Source organism: Coregonus clupeaformis, chromosome 34, assembly GCF_020615455.1.
Source record: "Coregonus clupeaformis isolate EN_2021a chromosome 34, ASM2061545v1, whole genome shotgun sequence".
NCBI classification, from domain to species: Eukaryota; Metazoa; Chordata; class Actinopteri; order Salmoniformes; family Salmonidae; genus Coregonus; species Coregonus clupeaformis.
In genome coordinates this window covers 30,581,208-30,598,780 of record NC_059225.1, presented here as the reverse complement: position 1 = coordinate 30,598,780, position 17,573 = coordinate 30,581,208, and the positions used below count along the sequence as shown (strand labels likewise).

At 42.8% G+C, this 17,573-nt stretch overlaps 2 protein-coding genes across 3 annotated transcripts; one reads left to right on the top strand and one right to left on the bottom strand.

Moving 5' to 3' along the window:
* Positions 1–502: 502 nt before the first annotated feature.
* Positions 503–2,713, bottom strand: LOC121549538 (OTU domain-containing protein 1-like). The gene has a single exon (XM_041861337.2). The coding sequence runs from the start codon at positions 2,353–2,355 to the stop codon at positions 982–984; it is 1,374 nt and encodes a 457-aa protein (XP_041717271.1). The 5' UTR covers positions 2,356–2,713; the 3' UTR covers positions 503–981.
* Positions 2,714–7,558: 4,845 nt separating this feature from the next.
* LOC121550001 (homeobox protein AKR-like) lies at positions 7,559–13,077 on the top strand. 2 transcript variants are annotated; one of them, XM_045210351.1, is made up of 3 exons: positions 7,559–7,637; positions 9,705–9,937; positions 11,270–13,077. In XM_045210351.1, the coding sequence occupies exons 2-3, from the start codon at positions 9,707–9,709 to the stop codon at positions 11,963–11,965; spliced, it is 927 nt and encodes a 308-aa protein (XP_045066286.1). In that variant the 5' UTR covers positions 7,559–7,637; positions 9,705–9,706; the 3' UTR covers positions 11,966–13,077. The 2 variants fall into 2 exon arrangements, with proteins under 2 accessions (XP_045066286.1, XP_041717982.2); XM_041862048.2 differs by having other exon boundaries at positions 7,579–7,882.
* Positions 13,078–17,573: the final 4,496 nt, after the last annotated feature.

Sequence of the window (17,573 nt, the reverse complement as noted above, 5' to 3'; positions counted from 1 at the left end):
GCCTTTTACGCCTCGATCACACCAACAGCGTCATTGCATTTTGGTACACCAGAAGTACATTAATTTCAAATGGAACGCTGTGTTTGCCTTGCAGCATTGCGTTGCAAAGGTAGTTGCATTGCGTTCTGTGTGGTGCATACGTTGGATTTCTCGAACGTATGCGTAAAACTGTATGTGTAGAAGGCTTGACAAAAATTGTAGCAGAAGGTGAATGATGAACTTTGATGATGTTGAGTAATATTTTGCACAATGACATTGTCGGTGTGATCAAGGCGTTATTGTCCCCACGCTCCCTCAAACCTTGAGACATTTGTGGCATTGTGTTACAAAACCGCACATTTTAGTGGCCTTTTATTGTCCCCAGCACAAGGTGCACCTGTGTAATAACCATGCTGTTTAATCAGCTTCTTGATATGCCATATCTGTCAGGTGGATGGATTATCTTGGCAAAAGAGAAATGCTCACTAACAGGGATGTAAACAATTTTTTCACAAAATTTGAGAGAAATAAGCTTTTTGTGTGTATGTACATTTCTGGGATATTTTATTTCAGTATATATTTAGTATCAACAAATGTCTTGTTGTTTTTTTGTTGAGAAAACATCAATCATTTAACCAGTTGACACCATTTTTTGGGGGGGGGTTGATCCAGAGAATTCCAACCCATTCACTTCAAACATAACACATCAAGGTATGGGAAATAATACAAGCTCCTTCAAGCCTCACTTGGAACTAACATTTTGCCGTTAAGTCTATTTACAACACAAAATATAAATATAACATGTGCACTGCACTTCAATTCGGCTACAATACAAAACGTAGAAAATGTCATTAAGGCAATGTTGAAGTCACACACACAGAGAATCAAAGTGCAATCGGTTTGAAGAGAGAGAGAGAGAGAGAGAGAGAGAGAGAGAGAGAGAGAGAGAGAGAGAGAGAGGCTGACAAATATTTGAATGCAGCAATTGAATAACTATTGGTTTCAAATGTGACCGTTTTGTTCGATGTACATTTTAGACAGTGATGCAGCCATCGACTTGGCCAGCTCTTCGTCCCGTTTCCTTTGCATCTGAGAGTGACGGAACCACTCGTCATACTCTGGGTTGGACACACACCTGTCCAGCAAGACATCATAGTGTCCGTTGCTTAGCCAACTCAACCAGACAGCGGGTTTGGATGCATCCTGTTCCCCCAGGTAGTGCACCATGGTTGAAACCGTGGGACTCTCCAAGCTACCTCCTGTGGTTAGGTAAATGTTCACATTCAACATCTGACTCATCGCCAGAAGCTCCGGATAACCCGCCCAGGCGCCGTCCTGCGCTGCGTTGATCAAGAACTCCCCGACATCCCCCTCAATGATGGGGTTAAACTCATCCAGGTGGTCGGCTATGTGGTGCATTGTCTGCTCTCTCAGCTCATTGTGCATAGACTGCTCTCCATAGGCGGCTTTACACACCGCCCTGTACAGACAGTTGCCGTCAGGGATGATGTGGAATCTGTACTTGTGTGCCCTCTCCTGAAGGTACTTGTTCTGTTTCTCCACCTCCGCTATGTAGCACGTCACCTTCTCGTTGATGTCACCCCTTTTTGCATTTCTTCGCGGAGATGGCTCCCGTAGGACACCGAGCTTAAAGACCTGCGCCTCGCCTGATGGAGAGTACAGGTCTGAGTATTCACTGTCATTTCTACTCTCACAGGAATCCAATATATCCTGGCCTAAATGGGTCGACTGTGCCTCTAAGTTCTGATGGTGTTTTGGGTTCACAGTGTCACTTGTAATGGGGGTTCCCTTTCCATTTGCCATGTTAATTCTCTCCTCGCACTTTCTGTAACTTGGTCCATCGTTCTTGTCAATATTTATCAGGTTATTTTCACGTTCCGCGTTTTGACTATCATTGAGTAGATCCCCTCTACCTCTCAAGTGATCAATGAAGTCCACAATCAAGTCTGTGTCCAAATGATCATCTCGGTCACGCGCCTGAATCACGACATCTTGTGAATTTGATTCCGAAGGAGACCGTTTTGTCTGGGTCTCCTTTATGATGTGCACTGGTACGTATCTCTCAACTCCGTCAGGCCGACGAATGATTATCTCTGCGGTAGAAGTGTAGTAGACTGGCTTCATGGAAGCAGCCTCATAACATGAAAAAGCAGCAGGCATGTTTGCGGTAGATTGAGTCTCTCCTACCAGATTCCCGTTAGTCACTGCTGGAGTAGGCCCACTCGGTGTATTATTCGCAGAGGAGCTCGTTCTTGTCCTGGACAAATGGTCAGTAATGGTACCACTTGTGATAGTTATCGAAACTTTGCGAGAGGATCCGGGATAGTGTGTCAACGCACTGCTGTACAACTGCATTTTGGAAGACTCACCTTTATACAAAACGCTAGAGCCCCAAGTGTTACGGAAAGATGACAACAAAGGCTAAAAATACACCCTGTCATCAATAACAGCTAAGTTGTAGGATACGTTTCCATGGATCCAGTGTCTTGTTCCCCTTGTCACACATAGGGACCGAGTTTGGCCATCTTGCGTCAGCGCAGTCTCCCTAATTTTAGACCTGAAAAGTGTAACCGGACACTCTCCGCTTCGTCTCCCCTCATAGCCAACTGTTGAAGTAGTTGTACGTAGAGCAGTAATGACCACAGCGAGGGAATTAAAAGGTTTTGATGTGTCACAGTACACTCTCGGAAGTTCTCTCGTTCCAGTCGGCGGAGTCAGGGCGGCGTCGCCACTCTGGAATGCACAAAGCGTGCCAAAAGCTACATCACTGTTAAGCGCATGGATATGCGCAAAAATGACTCACAACCCCCATTACTTCTTGAGAGTAAAGCGAGGTCCCGTCCTTAAAAGGATTGTCTTGCCATTTTATTCAGTACAGCCTAATGTATTTTCTATCCATGAGCTTTTTAGTGGTTATTTGCCAATGTAGGCTACTGTGCTTAAAAACTTCAGTCAATATTTATTTGTGTCTGTTTACAGTAATTGTGAAAATATATGTTCGATTATCTGTTATGACACTATTATAACACAATGTCGTGCACAATCTATCATCTTTCATCAATATGCGGATGACACACTATGTGGATATAGATCCCTAAAACCTAGATTAAACCACATTACACATGGTCTTGAAATAGACATGCATCATTTCACAGAGATGTCATTGGTAGATCTCCATTTCAACCAGCTAACAAGTGTCATTGCATGTCAACTAGGGTGGCAGGTAGCTTAGTGGTTAAGAGCGTTGTGCCAGTAACCGAAAGGTCGCTGGTTCTAATCCCCGAGCCGACTAGGTGAAACATCTGTTGATGTGCCCTTGAGCAAGGCACTTAACCGTAAGTCGCTCTGGATAAGAGCGTCTGCTAAATGACTAATTATTAACTAAAGGGAAAGCTTGTAAATGAGCCATTTGATATGTATAAATAGGTGGACCAAACTTTCCTGTTAGGCTTTTGCTGATTCAATGGCATGTGTAGTTTTGAGGTAACCTGTTCCCAGATATTTTTATGCTCTTTCCTACTCCATTGTTGCTGTCAAGTGAAAAATGTTTGGCATGACAATGAATTAAAGGAGTTGACATGATAGCGCAAACTTACTGGCACTCATGCTAGTTTTGAGGCCTTGTTGGCTATTTTTTAAGTTACAATGTTAATGTATTGTTTCAAACCCCTAAAGCAGGGCTATGCAAAATATACAATATGAATGTATTTTCTGTAGGCCTATATGTCTACTGGGCAGAAAAGCTTATTAGCATGCATCACTTGCATCCAATTTAGTATTTGGTATGTTGTTAATTTAGAAAAACACATAATATTATGAATTAACTGAGAATAAATAATATTCAGCGTTACGTTTTTCGAAATTAACATCATACCAAATGAAATTGTCACTGTATATTATCAGAGATACTGTATATAATCACGAGATGGTCTTGTCTCTGCCCTAACAATGGGAGTAGTTGTCCCAAAGGCGGGAAGCAGACTGATATTCCCGCATGGACAGATTTTGACGGGAGTGGACCCTCTCGATTCGCCTCTTCCTTTCTGATAATATTCAAACGAAAAGTGCAATGTATAGTTATCGCCAGCAGAGAGAAGCCCTGTACTTTATCTGTGCTTTCACGATGACGTCATCATGTACACAGTATTCTGGTAAGTACCGCGTTTTATACCATAGGGGGCGGTATGGGTCCTCACGTGGCCAGTGGACACCATGTAGTCCTATCAGACCCATAACTACAGAAAGAAAAGCAACATAGTAACAGATTGTGTTGAATAGGAATAGGGGTGATCCCTTTTCACTGTGTTGCTTTCCATAGCCCCTCCGCAAGAGCCTAATATGCCTACAGAGTATATTGGTTCCTGGATAATCAATTATTATCAAACGTAGGCTAGCTATATGCTTTAACATATCCACGCTTGAGGTAGAATTAGGTAATATTTGGTTGAGACATTGATCAATGAGATTTCAACCTTTATTCACACACTCAAAAAGAGAGCCAGATGTTTGTTGAATTCTCAATGTGTTATCACTGATTTCAACCATCTAAAAGCACAAACAAATTCCAATGGAAAACAATGTCTGATTTTTGGTTTAGTTGTCATTTAAATGTGTTATCACTGCAATTTCAATCATTTATAAGCACAGCAAAGTTCAAATGGGAATACAATGTCAGATATTCAGTATTTTTATAACAACTTAAAGCGACAATATGTAACTTTTTGGACAACCCGAACAATTTCACATAGAAATGTGAGTTATAGATCTGTCGTTCTCATTGAAAGCAAGTTTAAGAATGCTTCCCATTCTTAAGTTTTGTTTTTGCTTCTTTTACTTTCGGTTTTGTACACCAGCTTCAAACCACTGAAAATACAATATTTTTGGTAACTGAAAATATATTTCACAGCGAGTTAGATGGTACAATGTTTCTCTACACATTGGTTGTTTTGTCAAATAAACTGAAATTAGGCAAACTATTAGAATTTTAGCAACCAGTAAATGGCAAGGCGATTTCTGCATATTGCACCTTTAATGTGTTTTCACTGTGCTTTATCTATTAGCACAACCAAATGACCTGGATTGCAGTTGAGATTACATTAAACGTACATAGTGCAAGTGATCAATGCTGTTTGAGATTCTGTGCAGATTATTATAGCATTTGTGAAGATCTCCACAGACCTGCGACCTTTGCATGCTATCTTGAACATGCACGCTTTCTATGATTACATAAGAAGACATTTATAGTTACAGTAATCTCAAAATGTATCCATGGATCTGTTCCTCATTTTAAGGTTGAATAAATACTGTTACATTTGTTTGTAAGATAGCCTTAACTTTACACTATTAACTGTATTACAAAAGTAATATTAAATTGTGTTTGATTATCAACACAAATATCAACATTTGAAGGAGATGTATCTTTTTTGCCACTGACTTAGTCTGGCTTTAATTCCAGTTTGTCTACAAATTATTAATTGCTATGTTGGACTCATGTCTCCATCACAACCAAAATTCTAACTTAAAGAATAAGACTAAATCAGATCAAACTTTATTTAAAGTGCATTTAAAGTTTGATTTGATTTTGTCCTATTCTTTAACTTTGATTTTTGGTTGAGATGGCGATGTGAATCCAACATATCAGTTATTAGTTTGTAGACAATGTGGAATCAAAGCCAGACTAAGTCAGTGGCACAGATGGAACTATCCTAGCAGAAGATACATGATAACCAAATATAATTCAATATACAGTTTGTCTACAAATTAATAATTGATATGTTGGATTCACGTCTCCATCTCAACCAAAAATAATAGTTATAGAATAGGATTAAATCAAATCAAACTTTAAATGCATAACGTTTGATTTAGTCATATTATTTAACATAGATTTTTGGTTGAGATGGAGACGTGAACCCAACATATGAATGATTAAGTTCTAGATTACATTTGAAATAACCAAAGCTTGAAACCCTAGGCCTATATGTACTGTCTATTTTTTTTTTACCCTGGGTTGAATTGAAACAATAGCTGTTGATGATTTTGCAAATGTTATATAGGCCTAAATAGTATCATTGATGACATACTGTATGACTTATAAAGCATGGTTACATTTCATTTGCTTTCTTAAACCTACCTTTTGGAATGATTTCGATAGCAACAGTGAAAGTATTTAGTTATTATGTGGAGATCTCTCAATAATCATTCTCGCGATAGCGCATTGGTAGTAGTCAGTGACAAATATCAAAGCTTGGTTAAAACCCTGGATGGGAGACCAAAGGGAGAGCTGTAGATAGATAATCTCTCCAGAAGGAGGTGATATCCAGCCTATAGTTTTTTTCTGAGAGTGGATATAATGTTGAACATCTGACGTTGTTTCAAAGGTACAAATTCAACATATTTTATACAAGGTTTGTCTATGTTGAAAATTGGTTACCATGATGACATAATCCTGTGGTTGAACTTTCACCCTCAAAACAACAGTTTAAGTTGATGACTTTTATTAAATCCAATGTATTTTCCACATAGATTCCATGTCACACAAAATATGTTGACAAATTAAACCAGTTTGTGCCCAGTGGGCTACTACTATGCAGCAAAACATGTATTGATTTATTTAGGCAATCACTCTCAAATGGTATTCAAATAGATCAATGCATGTGTAAAATCACTGACAGTCCTTACGGCAGACATTAGATATTAGCCTATCCCTGTTGGCAAATTGACAACCATCACATTTGTTGCATAATGCATTAGCTAATGAAATAATTAATATGCTAATAGGGCTCTGCAATTGATGAAAACATGGACACAGAAATTGATAAAGGAATAGGCTAGTCAATTAGAGAAGCCGCGTACGAAATACTGATGAGAAGTAGCCTAGCCATGCTGCGGTTGTTGTTTTGAACATGGTGCACTAAAACTGCTGCAAGATCTGCAATGCCCTAGCTTCCATACCTACAGCTAAGCATTTCAGTTATAAGCCTACATTTGTAACATAAAAGTAGAATATATTCTTTCGGTTGTTCGGTGAGATTGTGTTCATGTCAATGCAAAAGTTGATTTATTTATGCAATCACTCTCAAATGCTATTTAAATAGATCAATGCATGCATAAAATCACTGACAGTCCTTATGGCTGACATTGGATATTAGCCTATCCCTGTTGACAAATTGCCAAGCATCACATTTGTTGCATAATGCATTAGCTAATAAAATAATTAATATGCTAATAGGGCTCTGCTATTTATGAAAACATGGACACAGAAATTGATAAAGGAATAGGCTAGCCAATTAGAGAAGCCGCGTACGAAATACTGATGAGAAGTAGCCTAGCCATGCTGCGGTTGTTGTTTTGAACATGGTGCACTAAAACTGCTGCAAGCTCTGCAATGCCCTTAGCTTCCATTCCTACAGCTACGCATTTCAATTATAAGCCTATAATATTCTAGCGGTTGTTTGGTAAGATTGTGTATAGCCATTGCAAAAGCAATGCTGATGTCAGAGATTTTTGCTCTTCCCTCTAAAGTGGGAGGATCTTTGTGCGTTGAGTCACGCAGCTGTCAAAGATAGCTGTCACCCAGTTTCATGATCAAACACACATTGAATGAGAAAGGCTTCGCCAAGTCGAGCAGCGGACTTCAGGTAGCCTACCCCTGGCATAAGTAGCATATTGCGTCTCAAACAAATTAAAAAGACGACGAACGGTTCTATGACCGAAAATAAATCAATGAACGAAGCCGTTTAACCATTTGGAGTATACGTGTGGAATATCCTGAGAAAAAGATCTGCCACTAAACGAATAACGTTACAATTCGAGAAAAAATACTGCGCTCCTCTCGTGACCAACGTGAAAAGGAGATTTCTAACGGACATGAAGACAAAAAAGGGTAGGTCGCCTTTTTCATCCGAGTGCTGATTGTCACAATTTCGATAACATGCGTGTATCAGAAAATATATTGAGGAAGATCGCGCGTAATGCATTTCTCAATGCAAGTAACGCAGCCTATTGTTTGCTCCAGTCAAAACAGCCCCCTCCCGTGCAGGCGGGCTGTCAAAATTGATTGTTTTGCGTATATGCCTTTTGATTCAAACCCTTTCAAATGCAAGGAATTGTTAGCTTTAAAGGTTGACAAGTTAAACGCATCGAGTAAATATCATAACCATTTTGTTATACAATAGTGTTAGATACTTTAACTTTATAGCAACTCTGAAAACTTAGTTCATGATGAACAAGTTTCCAATTACTAGCTAATTCCTTTAGGGTACATCTAGATGGGTTGACTAAATTAGAGGGCATCTCTAAACCCTTACGTCACTATGCATTTAGGTAATTAAAAGGTATCAAATCTGTAGCCCCAACGACGCACAGAGTAAGTTTCCTCTGCTAGTTTAGCTGCAACATTGTTTCCTTTTCTCGGTATACTTTGTATTATGTGCAACATTGTTGAATGAAATTAGATAGTGAGAAACTTGCAGCAGACATCTTCAGCCCTAAATTTGTAGTGACACAGCGTTCAAATCCTGACCTCCTTTGTGGAGTTGCTGTTTGCTTTCATTCTGCGATGGTGCTCTCTCGCATTCTTCGACCTCGTGTTACAGACTACACAATAGAACTTCTACACGTTGTTTAAACTTAGAAATTCCATTGAGTTGAGCTTACAAAACGCTCGATTCACTTGAATATGAGTAGTATACTTAACTTAAGTAAGAAATTAGTAGTTACTCTTTCAAAAACCTTCAAATTATAGTAAAGTAATGGTTCGACGAACAAGATTCTTTTGTTTAGTCTCGAGACGTTGATTTGTAACAATTCCCCCCTCCCTTTCCTCATCCAATCCTACATAATTACCTAATTCTAACTTCAGTCGTTTTTAAAAATACATTTCCCACCACTATGCCAAGGACAGATCTAGTGATATCCTGTACAGTATTTTGTTGACATGGAATGATGGACTACAGATGATGCCATGTTTAGTTTTTACAATTTAAAACTTAAATAAGACATCTTCTAAATGATAAAGTTTCCCCAAAAAGTTTGATTTGAAATGTGTTATTGCCAGATAAGAAATATATTGTCCTGACATTCAGGTTTTTGTAAAGGCTTGTGGTAAATTAACTATTTTGTATTAACTGTTTGATTAGGCAATGTCAGAAAAAAAAGAGGTTACCATGAATGCAATTCAAATGGACTACAGATGTTCTTATAGCCTTTGAAATTCTACCCCTGGAATAACTATTTCAGCTGTCTTGGATCCTGCCATAGCTTCCTGCACTGTGTCAGTGTCAACATGAAGAGGTGTTTGCTCAGTACAGTAGGCCTGCAGTATTTGTCTAGGCAGGTTTTATAACTGACACAGCATTGGAGCAGCATGCCTTTGTGATGTCTCCCCTCCCCCCCCCCCCCCCCCCCCCCCCCCCCCCCCTCCCCTCCCCCCCCCCTCCCCCCTCTTCCTCCTCCTCCTCCCTCCTTCTCTGTTCCATGAATCACATGGCTGAACTTGACAGCTTGCTTCTGACACATCAGCTGCATCCGCTAGACAGCTAGCGTTTTGCACAGGGCTGTTGGAAGGCGGGTGGCAGACAGACAGACAGACAGAGCAGATAGACAGACATGCAGACAGGAAGACAGGGCGTGTTTGGTTGGCATCATAAGGGGAATTTTGACAGACATTCTCTCACACATCCCATTCCTCTCTTCTTCACACACAGGCATGATGACGTTGTCGGGCAGTGAGACGGACGACGAGGACAGCGTGGATGCCCCCCTGGACCTGTCATCCAGTACGGGAGGTAGCAGTGGGAAGAGGAAGAGGCGCGGGAACCTACCCAAGGAGTCGGTGCAGATCCTCAGGGACTGGCTATATGAGCATCGCTACAATGCCTACCCCTCTGAACAGGAGAAAGCCCTACTCTCCAAGCAGACGCTGCTTTCCACACTACAGGTATGCTAACTAATGATCTGCATCAATTACATAAGGGGCCCTGTTCAAATACTTCAGCAATGCTTCCTTCCTGCTTACCTTCCTTGAAGTGATCACAGAGTTGAATTGCTTGCTTTCACATATCTTATCACTTATAGATCTCCTCAAGGAAATTAGGAAGGAAGGATACATTCAAACAGAGGGCCAGAGTGACAGGCCTCTGTTCATAGGTTTACTACCAGATGACTAGTAGGTCTGTGGTATGCAAAAAAACGAGTGGCAAGAAATGCAATATACAATGACCTTGTGTTGTAACGTCTTGTCTTGGTTTTATGATACGTACGTAAACAAAGAGAGCATGATTGACAGGTGGACAATGAACAGCTAGCAGCAGGGCCTTTCAAGGAAGCTTGATGTTGCAACATTCTGTCTGACGAAACACATCTGAAGTGAAACGACATTGACTGTGTCCCAAATGGCCCCCTATTCCCTATGTAGTGCACTACTTTTGACAAGGGCCCACATGGTTTTTCCCTTAGGGCTCTGGTCAAAAGTAGTGCACTTTATAGGGAATAATAGGGTGCCATTTGGGACACATTTGGTGACTAGGAGGAACCGAGCACTCTGAAACTTTGACTCGGCTCACTCACTCTGCTGGGTGGTTGGTGTGGGCTTGGCTGTAACAATCACACAGGAATTTCCCTCCCTCCAGCCCTCTTCCAGTCCAGCTGTCTGTGAACAATGCAGAGTCCTTTACATACTAAGAGTTCTAGGCTTTGGTGAGCCATCCATGGCTGACAATTGGCTGGGACAGAGAGGGAGATGAGGGGGTCGGGGGAGGAGAGGGCAATAGAATTGGGAAGGGCAACAAGACCTTACAGCAAACTGGTGTTACATGCCGTGATGGCTTTTCAAAGGCCTAGTTCGAGTTTCTTGATGAGCACAGAAGTAGCACCTTATATTTTCTTACTTGTTTGTTGAATTATGTATTATAAGACGTTAACTTAAGTAAAAAAAATAACATTAGTTTATGTGCAATTAAGTAGTGAACAGTTGCCATAACATTGTCTATAGGTGTGCCAGAATATATACGACCAAGAGCAAGTTGTGGAACAACCATCACATATGCTTGTAGATGTTTCAGATAAGATGCATGTTTTGAATACTACAGAAAAACAGCTGTGTCTCACAATGTCATGTAAATATGTAAACCGGATGTAACCTGATTTTGTCAACGTGAGATATGAAAGTATAATTTTGTGCTCTCTCCTTTTTCCCCTTTGTCTTCTTTTTTGAGACAACTTGAAACTATACTAAATACTTAAATAAATGTTGTAATTTGCTCTCCTTCAGGTTTGCAACTGGTTCATCAACGCACGTCGGCGGCTCCTCCCGGAGATGCTGCGGAAAGACGGTAAAGACCCCAACCAGTTCACCTTCTCCCGGAAAGGCAGCAAGGGAGGCGACGGGGGCTTCTCTGACTCCAGCTCTCAGTCACCCAAGCACGCCACAGCCGCCACGGGCCCCGAGGACGGCTACGACCAGCGGGCGCTGCACCCCTCCAGCTTCGAGGCAGGTCTCCCCAGCCCCAGCGTTCTGCAGAAGGCCATATCGTCCCCTAAAATGTCCCCCTCCTCCTCCCCGGGGCCCGCCACCACTGTGGCTCACCGGCCCTCTGTCATCTGTCACACCACTGTTACCACCATGGCCATGCAGAAACAGGGCTCCAGCCCCCCTTCCTACCTCTCCTGCTTCCTCTCCAGCATGAACACAGATGGCAGTAGGGCCGCAGAGCTGCTGCATTCCACCAGAGAGGCTCTGGGTCTTTTCAGATGCCGGGAGGAAGGGTTGGGCCTGGGCGCCCCGGCAGTGACCACCACCCCCACCCCCATGGAGGGTAACCTGAGCCCCCAGAGTGGGCTCTTCAACACCCCTCCCCCCACCCCCCCAGACCTCACACAGGACTTCAGTGGCTTCCAGCTCTTAGTGGATGTGGCCCTCAAGCGGGCGGCAGAGATGGAGCTGCAGGCTAAACAACTGGTGTCTTAGAGAGAGGGAGGGCTAAAAGGGAGGGAAAGAAAGATGACAACCCAGTTGTTGTTGTCCCTAAATGAACTCCTCACATGAATTCAGTGACTTCAGTGACTGCGCAACAAAGAACAAACACAACAAGCCTGATAACTTCTATTTTTGGTGTACAAAACTGTATCAAGGTGCCTTGGCTGTTAGTTCTTTTTTTATTTTGTCATATACGTGTATGTATGTATGTATGTATCTATGTGTATCTTTTTTGCACACGGGACCAAAAAGAAAAAAAAAAGCGCTGCCTGTCTTAACTTTTCCTATGTATTTTACTAGAGCAAGGCATGAGGGTATACAAGTGTTCTGAGGGGGAGGGTGGTTCTCCTCTCCTCCATTATGGGGTACGTAGTTTCACAGACCTATCCCCCATGCGATATGTAGTTTCCAGATGTTTCACGTTTTACATTTCAGAGATCAGTTTGCGATGGTTTCCACTCAGCCTTTTGCACAATAGGGCAGAGTTAGGGTCCTTATCTCTCATGTCAGTGTCTTAAAACATACTTTGCTCTTGGGATCTATGATGAACTTTATCACTACTGTAGAAAGTCTTCTGTGTTTTTTCATGATAAAGAGTATAGTGTTTTTTTATATTTTTTTTATACCTTTCCTTTGATATTTTATAAGAAAGTAAACCTCTCGTCTTGGTTTTGATTAAGCGTTTTCCTATACCAAGGGATCATTCAGATGAACAATGTAGCAGGTTCCTAGTCTGAGCCTTCCTCCCCTCCTCGCTTAGTGGGGTACAGCCCAAGTGGCACCCTATTCCATATATAGTGCACAAAAATAGTGCACTATATAGGGAATAGGGTGCCAATTGGGGCGCAAACCCGAGTAGCGATGGCCAGTTAACTGGAAGAACAACACTAAGATTTGTTTTGCATTTGTGAAGTCACCAGCAGCGGAAAAAAAGATAGCATTTTCTAAATCACCAAAAAGCATTTCATGTACAAAAAAGGACCATGTTTGTGTATAGCAATTGTGACATGACGGCCAATGATGTGATTTCCTTTCATACTGTGCAATGTTTGTGGCAAATAGGGGTCACATATGGGATTTAAATAAATAGTTGTTTTCTACAACTCTTGCCGTTTCACTGTTGGAACACCAGATCACATATTGACTACATCTAAGGACCAAGAATCTTTTAAGGCGATTGCCCACTAGAATCACGTAACAGCAGTAGCACAGAATGTAGAGTGACATGAGCTCCATCAATCATACATTGACACTACATGAAATAAAAAGGTAGCGAGAGGCGAGAAATAGCACTTTGATGTGTGTGCATGTGCCTGTGTTTCTACATGCAGTCTGCCTCTGTCTCATGAGTCATTCTATCCTGAGACATTCCTATGTGTGTGTGTGCTAGGTTCACCAGAGCGCCAAAACTTTAGCATAATCCTGTATAAATTAGCGCGGGCTAACAGCAGACGTCAACGGTTTCCTGCCAGGCAGGGGTTTTATGTGTGGATGTGTCAATACATTCACGGAAAATGAATACAAAGGTTTTAGTAAAACTTGACACTCAGTCATAACCATGTCATAACCTGTCATATGGTCATAACACTGTCATGATCCATATATTTACACCTGTTGTGACATATATTGTGTTATCTTATTGGCTGGTTATGACACCTACATAAGTGTTGGAAGTCAAACCCACATTTATTCAAATTAATTTTTTCCCTGCCAAGAACTTTCCTTTCATTTGAAAGTTTGTTTCTTAAATCCTTTGTTGTAATGAATTCTTTACAGTCATGTATTTTTCATCATATTTTAAATAACTTGGAGAAAATACACTTTACGCCTCCCGAGTGGCACAGTGGTCTATGGCACTGCATCGCAGTGCTAGAGGCGTCACTATAGATCCGGGTTCGGGCTGTGTCGCAGCCGGACGCGACCGGGAGACCCATGAGGCGGCGCACAATTGGCCCAGCATCGTCCGGGTTAGGGGTGGGTTTGGCCGGCTGGGATGTCCTTGTCCCATCACGCTCTAGCGACTCCTTGTGGTGGCCAGGCGCATGCACGCTGACTTCGTTCGCGTGCATGCCTTGGCTTTGCCTCATCACTCCTACTGCACATGGAGGCAGAAATGGAACCCTTTATAGTGCACTTCTTTTGAACAGGGCCCATAGGGAATAAGATGGCATTTGGGACACAGACGGTGTGTATGGTGATTTTGTCACTCCCACATCAATCAAGGGAGGGGGGTGGTGAATGTGTGCCCCTGTGTGTGTGTGCAGGTGTGTTTGCACGTGCGCTTTCATGCCTGTGTGTACATGTTGCCGGCTGTGAGGGCAGCCAGTTTGAGTTTCCTCCGACACATTGGTGCGGCTGGCTTCCGGGTTAAGCGAGCAGTGTGTCAAGAAGCAGTGTCGGCTTGGCGGGTCGTTTTTCGGAGGGCGCATGGCTCTCGACCTTCGCCTCTCCCAAGTCTGTACGGGAGTTGCAGCGATGGGACAAGACTGTAACTACCAATTGGGGAGAAAAAGGGGTAAAAAGTACCAAAAGAATGTATAGTAAAAAATAAAATACACTTTATGACACTGTCATGAAGCATTATGACCATCCGGTGTCACTTTACATGGACTAAGAAAATACACTTTATGACACTGTCATGAAGCATTATGACCATCCGGTGTCACTTTACATGGACTAAGAAAATACACTTTATGACACTGTCATGAAGCATTATGACCATCCGGTGTCACTTTACATGGACTAAGAAAATACACTTTATGTCACTGTCATGAAGCATTATGACCATCATAATCATAAGCCACATAGGCCTATCACCTACATTCCCTTATATCAGTCAAAAAGAAGGTGTCTTGTCCTGCTCCTGAAATCTGCTCTTGCATTCATCCCAGTCATCAGCAACAGAGCATTACGGTAGGTGCATGTCTTACATCAATGTGTGCGCAATTACAATGATAATTTAACATGGTCAATTAAAAAAGATATACAGTATATGCAACTTAAACATACTGTTGACACGTAGGCTATGGTGTAATGAAATGTTTTGCCTTTTTGACACTTATGGAGGTGTCACAACATGTCTAAATATGTGTCATGACAGTGTTATGACCATATCACATGGTTATGACGCTGGGTGTTGGACTGGTTCAGGTAGTCCTACATACCCCATAACGAGTTCATTCTCTTTTGTTTGGTAGCTAGTCAATACGACCCAGATTAAGACCATGTGGATCTTGGATATTTGTGTTCTTTCGAGGCTACATAGACAGCTGTTGCCTGTGTCGCAAGTACAATCCTAAAGGATTCAAATGACCCTTCTAAGACTGCCTTCGTCAGAGTAGCAAACCGATCACCACCGCATGCATACCTTTGTTCTGGTGGTTTGTAAATGCTGCACCAGCCTGTTATAGTATAGATGGGTTGGTTGTTCAACAACAACGGACATGTGCGCAACTATGGGGTAAAACAGACAGGGTTGGCTTAAACTGTTGACAGCATGTAAACTATATTTAGTCTCCAAATGTTTATTGAAAACATCAATACATTTTCACAATGAGCACTTGTCTCTCAAATACATTGTTACAGTTGTTGGTTTGCTAGCTACTGAATTTGAGCCATATTAGCATAGACATGACATCAGTCAAAACACCTCAAAATAAGACATGGTATCAACAACAAGACACAATGAGCTGAAACGAGCCACCTACGATTCCCCACATGGCAGCGTCTTGTCATTGTTGCTTGCTATCTGACCGTTCACAAGCATATCAAAGCAAGCCTTCCCGACACCGATGCGCACACATCATTTTAATGATGTTGTCAGCCAACCCGTCTATTAACCCACTTTCTTTACTACAAAAAACTGAGTATAAAAACAGATGCCTCTTGTCAATTGTCAGAATATTGTCTTCTGATCTGCATTGTTCTGATAATAAATCATTGGTGATCTGAGGCATATGTATAGAACGCACACAGCCTAATTTACCTTTCCCACTGCATCCCAGCTGCATGTCGGATCAGCAGTGACATACCGACGGCGATGGTCCGATAACTCGCACCATGGAGCACATCACTAATCAGGGTCGTCACCTCCAGAAACAGAGGATAGATAGTGCTGCTGTGGAGAGGTGCTCCGTGAACTTGTCTAATCAGAATACAGATTTCCTGGATTGCTTTGCAAAACGTTTCGCTACGGAGTGGACTAGTAAACAAGACCCTGATGGAGAGACCCAGGGCTGAAGAGGAGGGTGAAATCCATGGCTCCCCTTTTGGGCTCTGGACACTGAGGTCAGCATATTGAATGTGAGCTTGATTGATGTGGGAGTGACAAAATCACCATACACACCGTCTGTGTCCCAAATACCATCTTATTCCCTATGGGCCCTGTTCAAAAGTAGTGCACTATAAAGGGAATAGGGTTCCATTTCTGCCTCCATGTGCAGTACAGACCAGTATCCCTTCTTTCTTTTCTCTCTAAAACTATTGAGCGTGCCGTCTTTAGCCAACTCTCTTGCTATTTCTTTCAGAATGACCTTGATCCAAACCAGTCAGGTTTCAAGACTGGTCATTCAACTGAGACTGCTCTTCTCTGTGTCACGGAGGCTCTCCGCACTGCTAAAGCTAACTCTCTCTCCTCTGCTCTTGTCCTTCTAGACCTGTCTGCTGCCTTTGATACTGTGAACCATCAGATCCTCCTCTCCACCCTCTCCGAGCTGGGCATCTCCGGCACGGCTCACTCTTGGATTGCGTCTTACCTGACCGGTCGCTCCTACCAAGTGGCGTGGCGAAAAGCTGTCTCCGCACCACGTGCTCTCACCACTGGTGTCCCCCAGGGCTCAGTTCTAGGCCCTCTCCTATTCTCGCTATACACCAAGTCACTTGGCTCTGTCATATCCTCACATGGCCTCTCCTATCATTGCTACGCAGACGACACACAACTAATCTTCTCCTTTCCCCCTTCTGATAACCAGGTGGCGAATCGCATCTCTGCATGTCTGGCAGACATATCAGTATGGATGACGGATCACCACCTCAAGCTGAACCTTGGCAAGACGGAGCTGCTCTTCCTCCCGGGGAAGGACTGCCCGTTCCATGATCTCGCCATCACGGTTGACAACTCCGTTGTGTCCTCCTCCCAGAGTGCGAAGAGCCTTGGCGTGACCCTGGACAACACCCTGTCGTTCTCCGCTAACATCAAGGCGGTGACCCGATCCTGTAGGTTCATGCTCTACAACATTCGGAGAGTACGACCCTGCCTTACACAGGAAGCGGCACAGGTCCTAATCCAGGCACTTGTCATCTCCCGTCTGGATTACTGCAACTCGCTGTTGGCTGGGCTCCCTGCCTGTGCCATTAAACCCCTACAACTCATCCAGAATGCCGCAGCCCGTCTGGTGTTCAACCTTCCCAAGTTCTCTCACGTCACCCCGCTCCTCCGCACACTACACTGGCTTCCAGTTGAAGCTCGCATCTGCTACAAGACCATGGTGCTTGCCTACGGAGCTGTGAGGGGAACGGCACCTCCGTACCTTCAGGCTCTGATCAGTCCCTACACCCAAACGAGGGCGTTGCGTTCATCCACCTCTGGCCTGCTGGCTCC

What these genes read in the sequence shown, in the direction of transcription:
- LOC121549538 (XM_041861337.2), bottom strand. Translation starts at nt 2,355, where the DNA reads ATGCAGTTGTACAGCAGTGCGTTGACACACTATCCCGGATCCTCTCGC.
- LOC121550001 (XM_041862048.2), top strand. An exon ending in CGCTGCTTTCCACACTACAG is followed by an intron (nt 9,938 to 11,269) that starts GTATGCTAACTA and finishes GCTCTCCTTCAG; the next exon opens with GTTTGCAACTGGTTCATCAA.